Below are 16579 nucleotides of genomic sequence, written 5' to 3'. Positions count from 1 at the left end.
TGCTGCAAAACAAGGTCTCCAACTATTACCTGCTGGCTGCCTTGGGTGTAGCCGTGCAGGTGTGCACCACATTGGAAATGGTCGTATAAAAGCCACCACCTCCTATAATATTCTTGCGTGATTGATTAGTGTGCGGTAGATGCGGAAAATACGGAAACCAGATCGAGACGCCAAGAAGTCAACGTGTCCTGCTAATGGATTAGTTATGGTCACTATTACTTTTTGACAAAATTTTGTGAAACTATATCAAACTATTACAAAAGTACATATTCATTATAATATACTCCTATCATGTCTTATGACTACACACAACATGTCTTATGAAAAAGTATGGTACTCCTAGCAGTGATAAATATTTGTCATTCTATTCTAATCAAAACAAATATTTGACGTTCTAGACAATATTTGATACAATTTTGGGAATTTGATTATTAATTTCTGTATATTTAGAATAAATGTATAAATTACAATTTTATAAAATCTAATAACTTTAAGATGGTATGATAGTGCTTTTCATGGAAAAAGTTATATATAGCATTTCAAGTAAGTATTTGAGAATTATTGATGATCAAAGTTTTAAAAGTTTGTATCACTTTTTACGCGTCCCTAACGCACGCTAGGAATGAGATTGAAGGCACTAGACCTCAGTGCACGGGAAACGTGCAGTCCCACTGAACGCGCACGCGTGTGTACCCTATTACCTAGCCAGGACCAACCGTAGTCAGTCCCGGGGAAAGAGGGGAAAATCCCCCCAGGCGAGCACGAGTGTCGAACCTGGGGTTTGAACGCTCGCGGGCTGCGTGCCCACCGGCGACGCTTGCCACCCGAGCAAGCGCTCGGTCTTTGAACATCAAATATTTATTGTCTGCCGCAGATGCCATTCGATGCTAAGGAGAAGGTCGAGTTCAAATCACCGCAGGTCTAGGGCCCAGGGCTGTCAACGCTACAAACACCGACATCGGCGATGCTTGTCGACGCCATACACCTTCCTAGATGCGATGTCACTGACGCCTCATCCCTCACCTTTGTGCCTTGGGATAGTCTCCGGGTCAAAACCTAGTACGGATGTTTGGAGTATTGATGACGATATTGTAGATGTGATCTTCTTAGGCAATCCCAACCCTCCATGTCATCTAGTTTCTATAGCATTATATATATTGACACATAAACAAAAATCCTATGTGGCAAGAGAGTTAATGATGAGAGAGGTAAAAAGATGAAGAAACAATTTCTCATGCAAGAAACCATTTCTACACAAGAACCAAGAATAAAATTAAGGGGATAGGTGGATAAAATGAGAGAGAAGAGAGGGGATTGGATGAGAATTTAATTTGAAGACATCATCCATTAAAAACATAGTTTCTACACATGGTGTCTATATGACATGACAAGTATGGAAACTACTAGATAATTTCTGAGTTGGGGATGGCCTTAAAGACGTCGTATTGGAAGTTCCGTAATGGTGGGTATTAGCGTTGGATCAGCTCTGATTGTAATGGTGGCGTCTAAGATCTGGACGTATGAGTGAATTTAGAGATTACAGTTCAGTTACCTTCTGACGTTATCTTCTGCTTTGATTTTACGTCACATACACATGGTGATGCTTCAATTGATGGAATGGAGATGGAAAATCGAATTATCGATCTCGACCTGACATAACATACATTGGTCGTCCTGTAAGGCCCTGTTTCTTTCAGTTTGAGATTATTATAATCCAGATTATTAAGTGTAAGCTGAAAGAAACAGACAACTTATTGAAGTAGCTTATTATAATCTGGAGCCCAACTTATTATAATCTGATAAGCTCATTTAGGTGAGCTTTTTCTAGATTATTGGGTGAAAAATTACCCACCATGCCACCCCACTTCCTTTTTAGACTTGCAAACCCAATAATCTAGGCTCTAATAATTTAGGAAAGAAACAACTAACCGCTTATTCTACTACAGATTATAATAATCTAGTTTATAGTAATCTGACTCAATAATCTAGATTATAATAATCGCAAGCCGTAAGAAACCGGGCCTAATCCGATTTTTGATGGAGATTATGCTTGTGGGCGCGCATGGTGGCCCACAAACTGGGCCCTGCTCCTTATTGTGGCCTTTGTGGGTACGAATTCGGCGGCCCAAAAACCTCTGTGGGCTAAGGCCTACCCAAACCCGTACTTGTGCGGCCCAGGTTGGGTCTACGGGTCCACATGGACCGTCGGATCATAACATCTCGTGATGCGGATCGAGCTATAATTTTACGGAAGAGCCCCTGCTTTAACCTGTATTTACCGTTTAAGCCCCTCCCCTTACTAATCACGGCAAAAACCCCTGCCGCCGTCGACGCCTTCCCGCCGCCGCCCGACCTCGCCGTCGCCGCCGATCTCGCCGGCCACCTAGGTGGTCATGTAACTGATTCCGCGCTCTATCTTCCTCGCCTGTCTCCGCAGGCATGCTACACGGGCGCAAATGCGTGAGCCGGCTGGCCGCTGGCGGCGTGGTGGAGGCATCGCCGGCGGCCACCGTGGAGAGGCCAGCCTCGTACCTCCGCCAGCTAGCAGTGTTCCAGACCAGCAGGTTTATCTCTCGTTTTAAGCCTCCTCATTAGCCTTCACTTCTTCATCGGTTTTCCCACATCTCTGATTTAGGAGTAGCTTTTGTAGGTTTGCTCCTTGCAGTCCTCTCCCTGAACATATTTTTTGATTGATCTGCGCTAGATCTAGATGCAGTACGAATGTTTACTTTTGAGTTTTTTTGGATAATGAAAATGGATTATATCTCTGGTTTCTATTGTAAGACAGGTAGCCATAACTTTGTTAAAGAAAAAGGTAAAAATAAAAATGGATGAAAATAGAACATAAGATGATGGGATATTTATTATTGATTAGCGTTAAACCATGTAGATTTTTTAGCTAGCAATTCTAATAGAATTACAGCACCCATAGTGGAATACAAGACCATTGGTTACCAATTCCAAGAGTTTACTCTTAAATTCTGAAGTAACAGATAGGTATATTCATGTGCAGGAGAAATTATCAGTATCTGAACTGCAACAGTATGCTAAGTTGCTAACATGTTTGGTTTTGTTTATGGAATGGGACAAAATCTTTGCACATGCCAATTCTACACCAAGGGTAAAACAGGATAGCATATCTCACAGGGATACAATTACTACATGAAAATGAGAATGCAATATTATTGAAACACTCTCTTGTAACTCAGAGTTCAGTTACATTGGCCCCAGCCTTTTCCTTTGACTGCTTCTGCTTACAGCGGTTAAATGGGTGTCTGAAATGATTTTCAGTCCAATATGAATAATAATAATAATAATAATAATAATAATAATAATAATAATAATAATAATAATAATAATATTTATCTGCTTTGGATATCCTACTGCTTTATACAGGAGCTTGGCTCTGCTGGCGCGGAACGTCCATAACCAGTTACCGGTCCAGCAGCGATCCCTCTATGATTCAGCAAGCACCTGAAGCGTGCCAGTCTTGCGCTGAGCGCTGCTATTTCCCACTCCTTTGAAAGCTTCTCAAACGGAGTCCACAACCGCTCTTCAAATTAACAAGTGAGTTTTGGTGAGATAAGAAAAACTTTTCTGTTATTTTGGGATAAAAGTTTACGAATTCTAGCTAATCGAGTATATAAGAGTGAGAAGTCATGTATCTGATTATACCTGCAGCTGCTGCAGCACGTGGCCAAATGGTTTGCTGAATGTCAGACGCATCTATGTGTTCAGCCCACATGCATACCTCACCACCAAGAACCAACTTCTGCTGTGCCGGGTTCTTGATATTTCTCAGTGGTTCATTCATATAAAATCCATCCCATGTAACTTCCAAGTGATCTAGGTACCACTTATCCTGGTTGCTCACAATGCATCTCAAACCAGCAGCAACAACTTTCTCTGCAACTCCACCTCCAAGCCTGTTATAATTTGTGGTGAAAAATACTAGCTGTTAATTTCCAATAGCTGCACAAACAGATGATTTCTGGCTGGGTCCTCCTAATTAGGAGAAGAAACTGCACTATATAATGGTATTGAAACTTTTCTTGCAATCCTTTCACCTTTTCTTAATAAATGTTTGCAATCCCATTACTTCAATAAATTTCCTTTTTTGATGGAAACTTCAATAAATTTCCTTGTTTAAACTACAAACATTCCTCTAGTTTTATATTACTTGTTGGACAGTGCAAAATACAGATACTACCATAAATTGTTCTCTATGAATGGGCATTTACTGACGTGTAAACAAACTATGCAAACTAATTTGTTCAAAGAGAAATTTAGTGCCATCACAATGATGTATAAATTGACAAATACCATCCAATGTAAGCATAACATATGGTCGCAGGACCAAATATTAGAAATATCTAATGACATATTCCAGCTTGGTGATCTTTGCCTTCTTCAAATGAGAATGTGCTATATTTGAGATTTGGCAAATGTGGTCATTGTTTCTTATAATCGGCATGACAATATAATTTGGCAAGAGCATACAACTTTGTTTTATTTTCTTTTCCTAACAAGGATGCTGATAATTTTTTATATAATGACAATCAAGAGGCAGTTAGGAAATACCAGTTATGCACCACAGTTCTGCGGTCTAGTTTGTCTCCAAAGTTGTTAAAGGTTTCTTCCCTACAAGGACAAGAAAGTGTATCAACAGCTATTTGAAAGATCTAGATCTGCAAAACCAAGTCACATACCAGTTAATAACTTCGTAGCCATGTGATTTTGCTATCTTTTGAGCTCTCAATACAAAATATCTGTAGGCATCAGATTCTTTCATACCATGTTGGGCCAACCTGCACACCAGGAAAAATACTTCAGATTAGATCAAATGATTGATCATCTCTGCTACAAAAGGATCTGGTGATGGTGGTGAGTCGGCCATCACCAACACATCTACAATTGGTGGGATCTTCTGCAGGTAGAAAAATAGATGATAATGCATATGTCATGGTTATTTATGGGTTGATGCTTGGTTCCAAAATGTTTTGGCCTCAGAAACATATATAATTTTCATGTTTAGTTCTTTTTTTTTTAATCTGTTCCAAGGCTCGGGTATTTTGCTACAATAAAGAGAAAATATTGTCAATAAGTGCATATCAAGTATGTTGTTGCTCTTATTCTTTATACTAGTTCTAGATAAGAGCATACCATGCTTTAACGCGTGGTGTGGAAGTCCAGCAACCTGAAATTCATAGTGAGTAATTATTAGATTACTAAACTACTATATGATATGAGATCTGCTGCTCTGCAGGGGAGATACTTTTGCAGACTTACTTGTATTGACCTCATCACCTCCCAAATGGACAAACTTGAACTTAAAAACCTTGCTGAAATCTGAAAGAGCATCAAAAGTTATTAGTGAATATTATACAAGATCATCAAATTTTTTTTACAATATATTCATTATTCGGTTCGTTGAACTGCTTTTTTTTCCTTTTGTTGGTAAGTATAATATAAACGGCTGTTTCTTTCTCTTTCAAAGTAATAAAAGTGCCACTCAAAATATAACGCGATTTCTGTTGGTAAACCATGAATTACCTGAAAGAATTCCATTAATCACTTGGAATGTAGATTCGCTGCTGACATCAAGTGGTTCTTTACAAGTAGCTGATGGCCACAACGACGGATAACCAACACCCCTAAAACAAAAAGAAATGCGCAATTTATTTACAACCTTTTGATATTCCTACTGTCATATCTAGTTAAATAACTTCATCCGTAAGGCACTGTGCTTTCTGGATTTAAAAGGTATACCATGAGTACAACAAAAACAAAGGATTCAGGTTTTCATCAGTAAAACCTGAATAGTCATGGAGCATATGCTAGAGAAGAACAGCATTGGCATATTAAATACTTACCATGAGAGAGCATGGCCAGGAACATCAATCTCAGCTAAGACATTGACACCTCGTCGTTCAGCATACCTGCAGATTATTGATAAGTTATCTTACCTTGGTTAAATACAACAGCATAGCTAACTGATCTCTAAATTGTTCACATCATTCTCCAAAGAAGGAATGGGTTTTAGAGTTTTGTTTTTTATTTTCTGCTGAGTTCCCTTTGCAATATTTATATAAATTACTTAACGTGGTTTTACTGCATGCTCTTAGCTCCTGTTACTTCATAGTGAAGGTAAATAAATTCCTATGTCCAGCCATAACCTTAGAGTGATATTTGCTAAACTCTGCTCTTTTCACATGAAAAATGAAAGACAGAAAAACTCACTGAACAATGTCGATAGCATCATCCATTGTATATCTCTCTGAGTAAGAGTATGCACCATTCCATAATTTTGGGTATGAAGGTATTTCTATAGGAAATGACTGTTCATCCACGATATGCCAATGAAGAACATTCTGCATGATGATAGAGTAAGCAGATTATATGATGCAACTAAAACTAAAGGAATATCTGGAGAAGGGCCATTGCAATGGAGAGAATTATCAATCAAGATACTGGTTTCTTGTGAAAAGATCAAACCTACCAACTTGCTGTAGGTCATTGAATCGATTACGCTTTTTATTACTGGGACAGGAAGGTAATGCCTTGAAGTATCTGTAGGATGCCAGTGCATTGAGTTAAAAAAAGATCAGGTATTATCTTTCCTCAAACTATTTGAGGACAATAGTAGATGCATAAAATAAATCCTTTAAAAGAAAGAGATATCAGACGCTATTTTTACATGCACAATATTTACTGTTCTTCATATAAGCCTAGTATGGAACATGTGGAGTAAGTATGAGCTCCCATCTTAGAATTATTCATGATGGTGGTTAACAACACCAAAAAGGAAAAAGGACTTGTGAACAAATGGAAAAGAGATTATGAAGAAATGGAATATATTTTGGTTCAAAACTTCTGATAGCTGTAAGGGTTTATATTAATGGAACAATAGGGATGGTCCCTGCTAGAAGTTCTGAAAAAAAAAGGACAATTCAAAGCATTATGTACAAGAGCAAATACAAGATAAAGGAGTTCAACGGAGGAAGGTTACAAGGTACTATTTCTCCCATGGATCAATGCTAGCTTTCAGTTCTAGTTTCAGGCTTATGATATGGTCAGTAGATTGTGAGTATGTTACTTTTACAATTTTACTTATGGGGGTGAGCAACATTAACTATCTGGATGCTACTGTTACAGTCAAGTATATTTATTACAATACCCTAAAGGCCTTGATACAACTGTTGTTGACAAAACCAATGCAATATTCAGAATATATCTCACCAATAAGAAGCCCTCGATAAGGAAATCTGGGCATGTCCGTGATGCTCCAAGGGGCAGACTGAAGTTCAATTAACCTTGAGGTGAAATCAAAGTTACACAATTGGCTAAACGTCTGCAACGATAGAAGGTACACTGTTAGATTGTCTGAAAGTGATCGTGTTGTCTTTTTTATCTATGATCATGCAGATGCATTGAGTGTATAAACCATGCCAAGTTACCTCCAAGGCATGAAGTGCTCCAAAAACTGTCTGGGCCTGCAATAAAGACACAGTGAGGTAACAGCAAAAAAAAAAAAGTGTCACAATTCCTAGAACTAAGCAACACGATTTCATTATTTTCCGTGAATTCTCAGAGGAAGAATGTCTGCAGTTAAAGTGTCAGCATCTGATGTCATATTCTGTCAACCTTTCATGTTGCCAGCACAGTTAGCAGAGCTTTTTTTTTATCACTAACCTCAATTTGAGCATAAATTGGATTTCCAGTTGCAGGCACTGACAAATTGTATGATTCATCCACCCCAAAATTGAGCTGCAGAGGAAAAAATCAACCAAATGCAGGTCACAAGAAGGTAAAAAAAAAGAAAAGGGTAGCACCACAAGTTCACAAGGCTTTACCTCATCGCCGGGCAAATGCACGACGACATTCACACCGGCGAGCAGCGGCAAGCCCTGGGAGCTGCCATTGATGACGTGGTCCAGCTCTATCAGCGTCACCATCCTCTGGAACGCGTCCTTCAGGATGGCCTCCCCGTCGGCGTACTTGCTCCCCTCCGCCGTCATCCTGAGCTCCCTGCTGACGTGCAGCGTCTGCCCGCCTTTGCTCGCCGTCGCCGGCATTGGCCACACCTCGACGACGCTCCCCTCATCGGCGGCGACGGCGCAGGACACCACCGCCGCCACCACCGCCACCACCAGCAACCTCAGAGCCATCGCCGGCGCCATCATATCCCTGCAAGAAACCCGACAGGTACGGCTTCATACCTACTATATGTAGCAGAATCTGCAAGAAACGCATGGAGAATTTTAAGAGATTATATTAACTGCGACGAGGATCTCGCACCTACTTGAATGCAGCTTCAAAAACCGTCGCCGTCAGTAACGCCGGCGACCAGACCACGCCGGAGCAAGAAGATGAAAAAAAACGCCGTTGCCGATTGATCTGGGGATGTGCCGAAGTGGAAGAGCTTAATAATGTGCACGCCAGCGACTAGGTGGGGGCAAGAAAAGGCCGCAACTTTTAGCGCCCTTTTGCCTCTGCCTTCCCGCCTTTTGCAAGAAAAACAAGAAGAAGAAGATTATAGTGCATCCTGCTCCTGCTGCTGCTGCTGCTGCTGCTGCCTTTATGAATTGTGCCAAACTATGCAGTGCACAGGTGGATAGCAGTGGCAGTAGAGAACATCAGTAACAATGGTGGCTAATGCAGCCACAACACAAGCATGTGATGTGATGGTGTGGTATTAGTGTAGGGAGAGATCTGTGCTTGGATGTGGAGGAAGGGTACTCTCTCCGTCCTAAAATATAATATTTTTATTTATGAATGTCTAAATTCATAGCTAAAAATTGCTATATTTTGAGACAGAGGTAGTAGTTAATTAGGTTGGTAGGATAGGGTAGGGGAGAGAAATGTGGATGTTTTGGATGAGTGATGATATTGTTAACAATGGAGTCTTTTTTGCTGAAATGATCAGAGGAGAAGAACTAAGGGAATGGAAGGGAGTGTGCCTAGCTGCCATTATCAGGTAGGTAAAAGTAGTTTACTGACAAATGCCGAGCGTTGGAGTATCACTTAAGATTGTGTCTTGTGTAGTTGTGTGTGCTTAAAGCATTGAGCTTCCGTCTCTTTGAACGTGTGTTAAAATAGCGTACCAGTAGATTACATGTGTGTAGGTAGTGTACGTGGGTGATGTGTAAGTGCATGTCTCATTAGGAAAAATGATAAAAATAGATTATAGGGACAGAGAAAAAATGATAACAACGAATGTTGCTGGATTTGTTTTTCCTTTTTTTTCAGGATTTTGGTTGGCAGGAGCTCTATTTACGGTGTGCAGCAGTAACAGAAGGGGGAGCATCTGTTGGCGTAATTGGTTTGGTAGATCACATGTACATGTCCTTTTCTCCCTGTCCAGTGCATGACTACTGACACGTGATGGTCCTTGATCTCGTGACTCGCTGGGTCTCGTGGTCTGCCTCGGATTATGCTTACTCCATTCTGGTTTACTCCCTCGATCCCATAGAAAACCAACCAAATACCGAATACCGAATATGATACATTCTACTGTAACGAATCTAGACATACATTTGTCTAGATTCATTGTCTTAGAATATATCATACCCAGTTCTAGATTCTTTTTTTTTAAGGACGGAGGGAATACCTAACTCTTAATAAATAATAAAATCAGACCAATCTTTTTCCATGTGCCAGTGAGAGAATGCTTCATGGCAGGGATGGGAGACTGATCTTCTATTTGCTTAGGATGATCATCCGCATGTGTAATCTGCAGACCTGCAGAAAACAAATTCATTAATAATCAGGCAGGGGGTGCAACCTGCATTTGAGTGACCATCCTAAACTGGAAGGTTGATCTTGCTGTAACCAGCATGTTAGGCACTACTGAACTCATAATTAAGGACTACTGTTCGAGAGTAGTTTTCACATCTCGTGCTAGATTAGTTCCGCAGGAGATTCTACCAGGTTTCTCCTACCGTCGGTTGCCATGATGACTGGGCTTACTTATGATACAATAAAAGCTCAATAACAATTTCAAATAAAAAAGTTAAATATTTAAATATTTTTTTACCGTGTTAACTGGAATTACCATCGGAGGTGCTGTAACCCTTTCGATGTACAGTAATTAAAACCCTGGGGCTTTGCGCGATCCCGAAGAGCAACAATCAGTTGCCTTTCCGTAACGCTGCTGGAATCTCCGGTTTTGGTCAGTACAGAGCTTAGCCTGTCCAGTTAATGTTGCGTGCGACTGCGTGCGGTGCGGCCATGTGCAGCTGCGGCTCGTCGTAATCAAGTCCATCAGGACCATTAGATCTTATCCGTTCTTATTTTAGAGAAAGAGAGAGAGCTTGGGCTACTGATCCAGGCTATATATGATTAGGGCATGGCTAACTCAGGGTACCCTCTCAAGTGCCATGTAGGATGGGACAATACTCCCAGAAAGCTAATTTCTTATAGTGCTAGTTACTTTAAGTGGTAGTCTTACATTTTTATTTCAGCTTCTAGTGTTTTTCATTTTAGTCCTCATAATTTTTCAATTTATATAGAAGTTCAAATTTTATACTAAACACCTCAAAATCTAGAAATTAATATAAAATCTCTCCTCCACCCTCTTCTCCCCAGTTCCCATTGAAACCCAATCCCCCTCCCCACATCTCTTCCACTTCACGCCTCTCCAGCTCGAGTTCTCCTCCCACTACCTCTCCTCTCCTCTCCCCTCTCCGGCGGAGTGGACCGACGCGGCGATGGCAGATCGAAGCGGTGGCGGTAGCCGGGATCGACGCGGCCCTTCTCTCCAGTCCACCCCCTCTCCATATTCTTCCCGACGTGGGGTGGCGGCTTGGGGTGAGGCATCTCTCTAACACGGCTCCTCGCCCGTTCCTTGGCCAAAAGCTGACGAAACTATGCGGCCCTCTACTGGGGTCGCGGCTCTCTGTCGGGGTGCGGTCCTGGCCAAGCTGTTAGGAACCTAATTCCTCCAATTCAATAGCAAGGATCCACCATACAAGCAACCATTGTTTTGGGGTGAAAAAGAAAAGAAGAAATTAGGGAATATAAGTTCTGGAAGCTTCTAGAACTAGGAGAGATAGCTAGAGGTACGAAGAGAGGCAGAGGAGAGAGATCGCCAAGGTTCCAGCCCGGAACCAGGACGCCGCCGCCGCCGTGGCCCAAGCCGCCGATGCCTGTGTTCTGTTCGATGCCTTCCAACAATGCTGCTGCTGCTTTTGTATGCTGCCCCTTCTGCTTGCTTGGGCCTCGCTTGGACTTGGCTAGCTTGGCCCATATACAGCCCAATTACGTTCCGTTAATCAGATCCTCTGACGTCGGCCTTCTCGACGTTACCCTGCAGTCACGCGATATCAACCATTCATCCGTGATCCTACGATGGTTCCCGTTATGGCTCGCGCGTGCGCCTCTCATTCTGGCTCCCCCCGTTATGGCTCATGTGTGTGGCTTCGCGGCTCTCCTTCCGGATGGCAGATCCGCTGCAATTCCTCCCCAGGCACCGGACCCTTGGCCGTCGGCCGCCGGATTCATCGTCGCCCAGCCTCCTCCCTCCTTCCCCGCCGCAGCCGCTGGTTCTGCTCCATGAGGACCGTCGCAGTGGCTTGCCGCCCTCGGGGCCGCGAGAGCCGACGGCGGCGGCGCGGACGGCGAGCCGCCCAGCGCCAGCAGCCGCGTTAGCCACCGGCGGTGGTGGCATGGACGATGGGCCGCCCAGCGCCAGCAGCCCGCCACCGGCACGGCGGCGTGCGGCCACGCGCCCCTGCATCTCATTTATACTGGATCGATTTCCCTATTAAACTAAATCCTCGACCTGAAGTCCATTTACAGATGAATGAATGTATGTTATCTCATATCATTTGGTTCGTTGGAATTTGTTGTTCGTTGTTGTAGTGACACATCTATGTTCTGATTATCAGGGAGCAACAGCTTGCTGTGCGTCCCAGATCAGAGGAGCCTAGGAGGGTCTTGCTGTGATGTGCAATCTGAATGTCTGCTCTGCTCTGCCTCAGGGTCTTGCCAACAGGTGTTGCAGGCCGACAAAGTTGAAGAAATAGTAGGCTAGGAGCAGCAAAAATCATGCAAACTGCATAGATGACATTGTGTTGTAAATTTTCTTGGAATTGAATAAACAGTAATGCTGATTGTTGCAAGTTCAGATATGCACAAATGGTCTGTTCAGAGATTTCAAGTTCTTTGATGTATTCCAACACAGTCTAATGAGGGAAGGTGGAAGATAATCAACTCAGAGCACACATAGCAGGGTTTGATGAAGGCAATCAAATCATGAAGAAGAAAAACGAGATTAACACACCTGTGCTTGATCAACAACCAACCAGCCCGATCGCCGCCCCCCACGGCTCGTCCTCAGCAACGCCGCCGCCGCCGGTTCGTCCTCGCGCCAAAAACGCGAGGCGTGTGCCGCCAAAGGTGTTGTTTCGCGGTAAAAAATGAGGACTCCGGTTCTCCTATTGGGCTGAGGCCCAGCGTCACGCGTTCTCGTGTGTTCCAAGCTAGAAAGAGAGCCCGCTAGAACGAGATGGAGAGGCGCATGCGCGATCCTACGCCGCGGGAGCCAGATGGAGAGGCGCATGCGCGAGCCACCGTAGGATCGCGGATGGATGGTTGATATCGTGTGACTGCAGAGTAACGTCGAGAAGGCCGACGTCAGAGGATCTGATTCCTTCCGGAAGGATCCCTTGATGGGGTTCAGCTGGACAATGCCGACAGGCCCTACACGTTAGTGCACCGCGTGTAGGCGCTGCTCGGCGAGCACCAAGGCACCAAAAGCATTATGTATCGTTGAGAGCTGTGTTCACATCAAATACATTATATATGACTACTTTCCCAGCCCATGTTTCAGTAGTTTGATGTCTCTAATTCAATTGACATTTCTTGAGACAAAATAAAATTGGAGGAGACACAAGATATATAGTGTGATGGAATGTGTATGTCTAAATTTATGTAGTACATCAGCCACTAATAAGGTTTTTTTAAAAAAAAATTGTGTATGTTTTTTTTTCTGCCTGATAAGAAAAAAATATTACCCCATTTTTACTACCATTAAGCATTACTAGCTTTTATCACGACACAATTCTTCGATTACTCCATACCGGTATAGCCTCTCTCTTAAAGGTGCGTTGGCTCATTTACATGGCCTCTTTGGATCGAGATTTTCTTTTGGGGTGTATTTTTGTGAATAATGTTACGATAGCAGCATCAGCATGCGCAGAACGTCATGGGAAATGCTGCTATTGTCAACTATTTGGACAGCCCATGCAATATATATACTATTATGAAAGATATACTATTATGAAAGACACTGGTGATTGTGGTTTTGCCAACTTTTATACTTTTTGCAAATTAGTTCCTGATGTTTCTTGATATTATATAATAGTATAATGTTTGTTTGAATCAAGTGAATATTATGTATTCAAATAAGCAAACAAGTTCATGATATATTATTAATATTTTCTTTTACTCGTAGCAAAGTGTGGGCATTTTGCTAGTTTGTGGGTAATAATGCTTATAAAAGAAAAAAAATCAGTCTGCAATGAAAATGCTCCTTTGGTTTTTAATAGTTAACATTTGGACATATGCTTAATCATTCATCTTATTAAAAAATATAATATGTAATTATGATTTATTTTATCATTCAAGTTATTTAAAGTATGACTTAATTTTTTTTATATTTGCATAGATTATTTTTAGTAAGAGGAATGTACGTAAAAAAGCTAACGGCATCATATATTGAAAATCTGTTAACCGAAGAGAGTAAGATTGAACCTTCGAAATGGTTATAAGAAATGTTGATGTCTTAAAACATTTATCTTGAGATTATTTATTTATGCACTAAAAATACTCACACACTACAACAAAAACCTCATATAGAGACACTTTATAGAGGCACTTTAAAAATTGCCTAGAAAACTTTTACTCTGGAGACATTTTCAGCTCAGTTTATTAGATTCTATTTTGTAGAGGCATTCTTTCGGCACTGTAAATTGCGCCTGATATGTAAAGGCATTTTCTTGGGATATTTCAAACTATGTAGAGACACTTTTTGGATGATAATGTGTACTAAATGAATAGATATAAGCAACTAAGGGCACAAACATACAAGTAATTAATGACATGGAGTTGAGTTGGTTAGTGCATTGAAGATAAAAATGATTCGTCCAAGAGACCATGAGTTCAATGCATGACAAAACGCAAAGGAACTATTTTATTCTTATTTTTTGGACTGGTTTCATATGTTTGTGGTACAATTTAATGTTTCTAGAAAATGCCTCTACCATCTTATAGGCATTTTATAAAATATCTCTTCGTTTGTAGAGATAATTCACCATAAGACACCTATTAGATATTTTTTAAAATACCTCTACAGTATTGTAAAGGCAATTTTCTTGTAGTGACAACACTAGTGTCTGTAGTCACCTTTGTTCTAGTTTTTAGCATTTTTGTCGTTATGGTTAACTCCTCCATTATCAAGGCATTTTGTGAAGACCATTCATCATGGCATAATAGATTATCATAAGGTTTTTCTTTAGATGAAAATCACATGGAAAATAGGTTGTGGTGGCGCCAGGGTACTATGAGGCTTGTCCATCTAGGGATGCTTCTTTTGTGTGATATCTTTACATGTCGGTCTAGAGAGTCGCCTTGTCAACATATGGCAGATGCAGCTGGTGCTGCGCGGTGCTAGGATATTATCTATGCTGCTTTGCACTTCTTTTCCTACTTGCCCCTACACATGGTAGAGAATACGGTTTGAACTTTTTTTTCACGATTTCCTCAAATAATCCAATAAGACATGGCATGACCATCAAGTATACCAAACAATATCTAAAACAAAGCATCAAATGCAATGATGCAAAACTTTACATATCACCTCTATCTGTTGCATACCACTTGTACAACTAAGACGCACACCAAAAAGAGAGAAATTGATGAGATAATGAGTCAGTCCTCTTGTCGATACTCCGCCGGTATGTGGGGTCCAGGCAAAGATGAGTCAGGTGGGGCCCAACTCGATGTCGCACGTGTACTTCCTTTTTCACCAACCCCACCGAGAAGTTGCTATAAAAGGACCAACAATCTTTGCACACTATCCTCCATAAGAGAAACTAGGATCTTCAAGTATAGCTAGCATTGCGCCCTCATTTCATCCATGGCAATGCAGCTGTCCTTGCCTGTCTTGCCAACGGGTTTTCGTTTCCATCCAACCGATGAGGAACTAGTCATCAACTACCTCCAGAGGCGTGCTACCGGGCTATCGTGCCCCATCCCCATAATCGCAGATGTCGAAATATACAACTTCAACCCGTGGGAGCTTCCATGTAAGCCATATGTGTAGTCTAGTGTGCATTAATATTTATGCTTGATTATAGAATGGATGAACTTACCAACTACTATACACAATGTGTTAATGATATTGGTGTTGCAGCCATGGCTCTATTTGGGGAACATGAGTGGTACTTTTTTACACTACGTGACCACAGGTACCCCAATAGTGTGCGCCCTAGTCGCTCAGCGGCGTCAGGCTTTTGGAAGGCCACCGGCACTGACAAGCCCGTCCAAGTTGCTAACATGCAAAGCACTCCTATAGCTATGAAGAAGGCACTTGTATTCTATGTTGGCCGCCCGCCCATGGAAACCAAGACTACATGGATCATGCATGAGTACCGTCTCACAAACACGGGAGGGTCCACTGCCTCCCACCCATCCTTGTCTTCATCCACCGCACACCCTTCTGTGAAGGTACAAACAACACAAACTATATTGAGAAATTATTTTTATTTCTTGAGAGAATGGTCCTTTGTTTTTAGTGTGTTGTCTGTTTAGTTATGAAATTCTTTGACAAGGTAATACATGACAAAATTCGACTTCTGTAACTTGTAGAAAAAACTAACTACACTCCTCCTTGCAAAAGAAAAAACAGAGTACATATTCCATTCCTAGTCGATCTCGATCGTTAGTTCATCAATATGCAAGGCTTAATATCTCCCCCTTTTTTACTGATCTTACCAATAGATTAACCATGTTATCATGGATCTATATGCGTATATATGCAGCTAGACGAGTGGGTGCTATGCAAGATCTTCAACAAGTCCCCAGAGCCGGACAACACCGCACCACCATCAAACGTCGTCTCACGGTTACAGTGCTCGCCGCCGCTGCCGCCGCCGGCGGCACCGCCCGGCAACTACCCGCCGCTGCCGGTGGGTGCGACGAACGACGGCGGCGTGTTCGCCGGCGCCGGCGACATGCTCTTCACCATCCAAGAGCACCAGGAGGGAACACCATCGATGCTGCCGCCGATCCCTAACCTTGAGCCACCGGCGGCAACAATTGGGAATTCCTCTCTCAATGGCACTGCTGCTGCTGCTGCTGATGGCCATGGCCGCCTTGAGGAAGAGGACACCAGCGCCTACACCTTCACCGACCAGGAAATGGAGCAGATGCTCATGGACCTGATGGACCAGGATTTCTTTGGCAATGATCAACCCCAGGAGTGAACTGTGTGGTGGAGTGATTTTCATATCATTCCATAGCTCTGATCTGTGCTGGAGAGTGAATTTAGTATTTATTGTACCAGATAGAATAAAAC

The 16579-nt window shown here is 42.2% G+C and overlaps 2 protein-coding genes and 2 long non-coding RNA genes across 6 annotated transcripts; 3 read left to right on the top strand and 1 right to left on the bottom strand.

Annotated features, from left to right (window-relative positions):
• The first annotated feature begins 2151 nt into the window (after positions 1-2151).
• On the top strand, positions 2152-3817 carry LOC127773126 (uncharacterized). Of its 2 annotated transcripts, none has more exons than XR_008017513.1 (3): positions 2152-2564; positions 3397-3577; positions 3682-3808. It is a non-coding gene; the product is annotated as an uncharacterized LOC127773126 (long non-coding RNA). The 2 variants fall into 2 exon arrangements; XR_008017512.1 differs by having other exon boundaries at positions 2265-2564; positions 3397-3567; positions 3682-3817.
• LOC127773119 (beta-hexosaminidase 3-like) lies at positions 3049-8183 on the bottom strand. Of its 2 annotated transcripts, none has more exons than XM_052299144.1 (15): positions 7854-8183; positions 7693-7767; positions 7458-7493; positions 7240-7351; positions 6500-6570; positions 6241-6371; positions 5874-5939; positions 5554-5654; positions 5290-5349; positions 5164-5197; positions 4710-4808; positions 4582-4641; positions 3676-3926; positions 3362-3553; positions 3049-3328 (listed from the first exon to the last, which is right to left on the bottom strand). In XM_052299144.1, the coding sequence occupies exons 1-14, from the start codon at positions 8181-8183 to the stop codon at positions 3381-3383; spliced, it is 1599 nt and encodes a 532-aa protein (XP_052155104.1). In that variant the 3' UTR covers positions 3049-3328; positions 3362-3380. The 2 variants fall into 2 exon arrangements, with proteins under 2 accessions (XP_052155104.1, XP_052155103.1); XM_052299143.1 differs by having other exon boundaries at positions 3049-3275; positions 3385-3553.
• LOC127773125 (uncharacterized) lies at positions 6365-7855 on the top strand. The gene is made up of 4 exons (XR_008017511.1): positions 6365-7012; positions 7228-7319; positions 7426-7514; positions 7722-7855. It is a non-coding gene; the product is annotated as an uncharacterized LOC127773125 (long non-coding RNA).
• Positions 8184-15139: 6956 nt separating the features above from the next.
• LOC127773124 (NAC domain-containing protein 67-like) lies at positions 15140-16579 on the top strand. The gene is made up of 3 exons (XM_052299152.1): positions 15140-15308; positions 15416-15729; positions 16044-16579. Exons 1-3 carry the CDS (start codon positions 15140-15142, stop codon positions 16485-16487), a joined length of 927 nt encoding a protein of 308 aa, XP_052155112.1. The 3' UTR covers positions 16488-16579.

This window comes from Oryza glaberrima, chromosome 5 (genome assembly GCF_000147395.1).
Source record: "Oryza glaberrima chromosome 5, OglaRS2, whole genome shotgun sequence".
NCBI classification, from domain to species: domain Eukaryota; kingdom Viridiplantae; phylum Streptophyta; class Magnoliopsida; order Poales; family Poaceae; genus Oryza; species Oryza glaberrima.
Note: the sequence above shows the minus strand (reverse complement) of the source record. Positions and strands in the feature narration are given on the sequence as shown.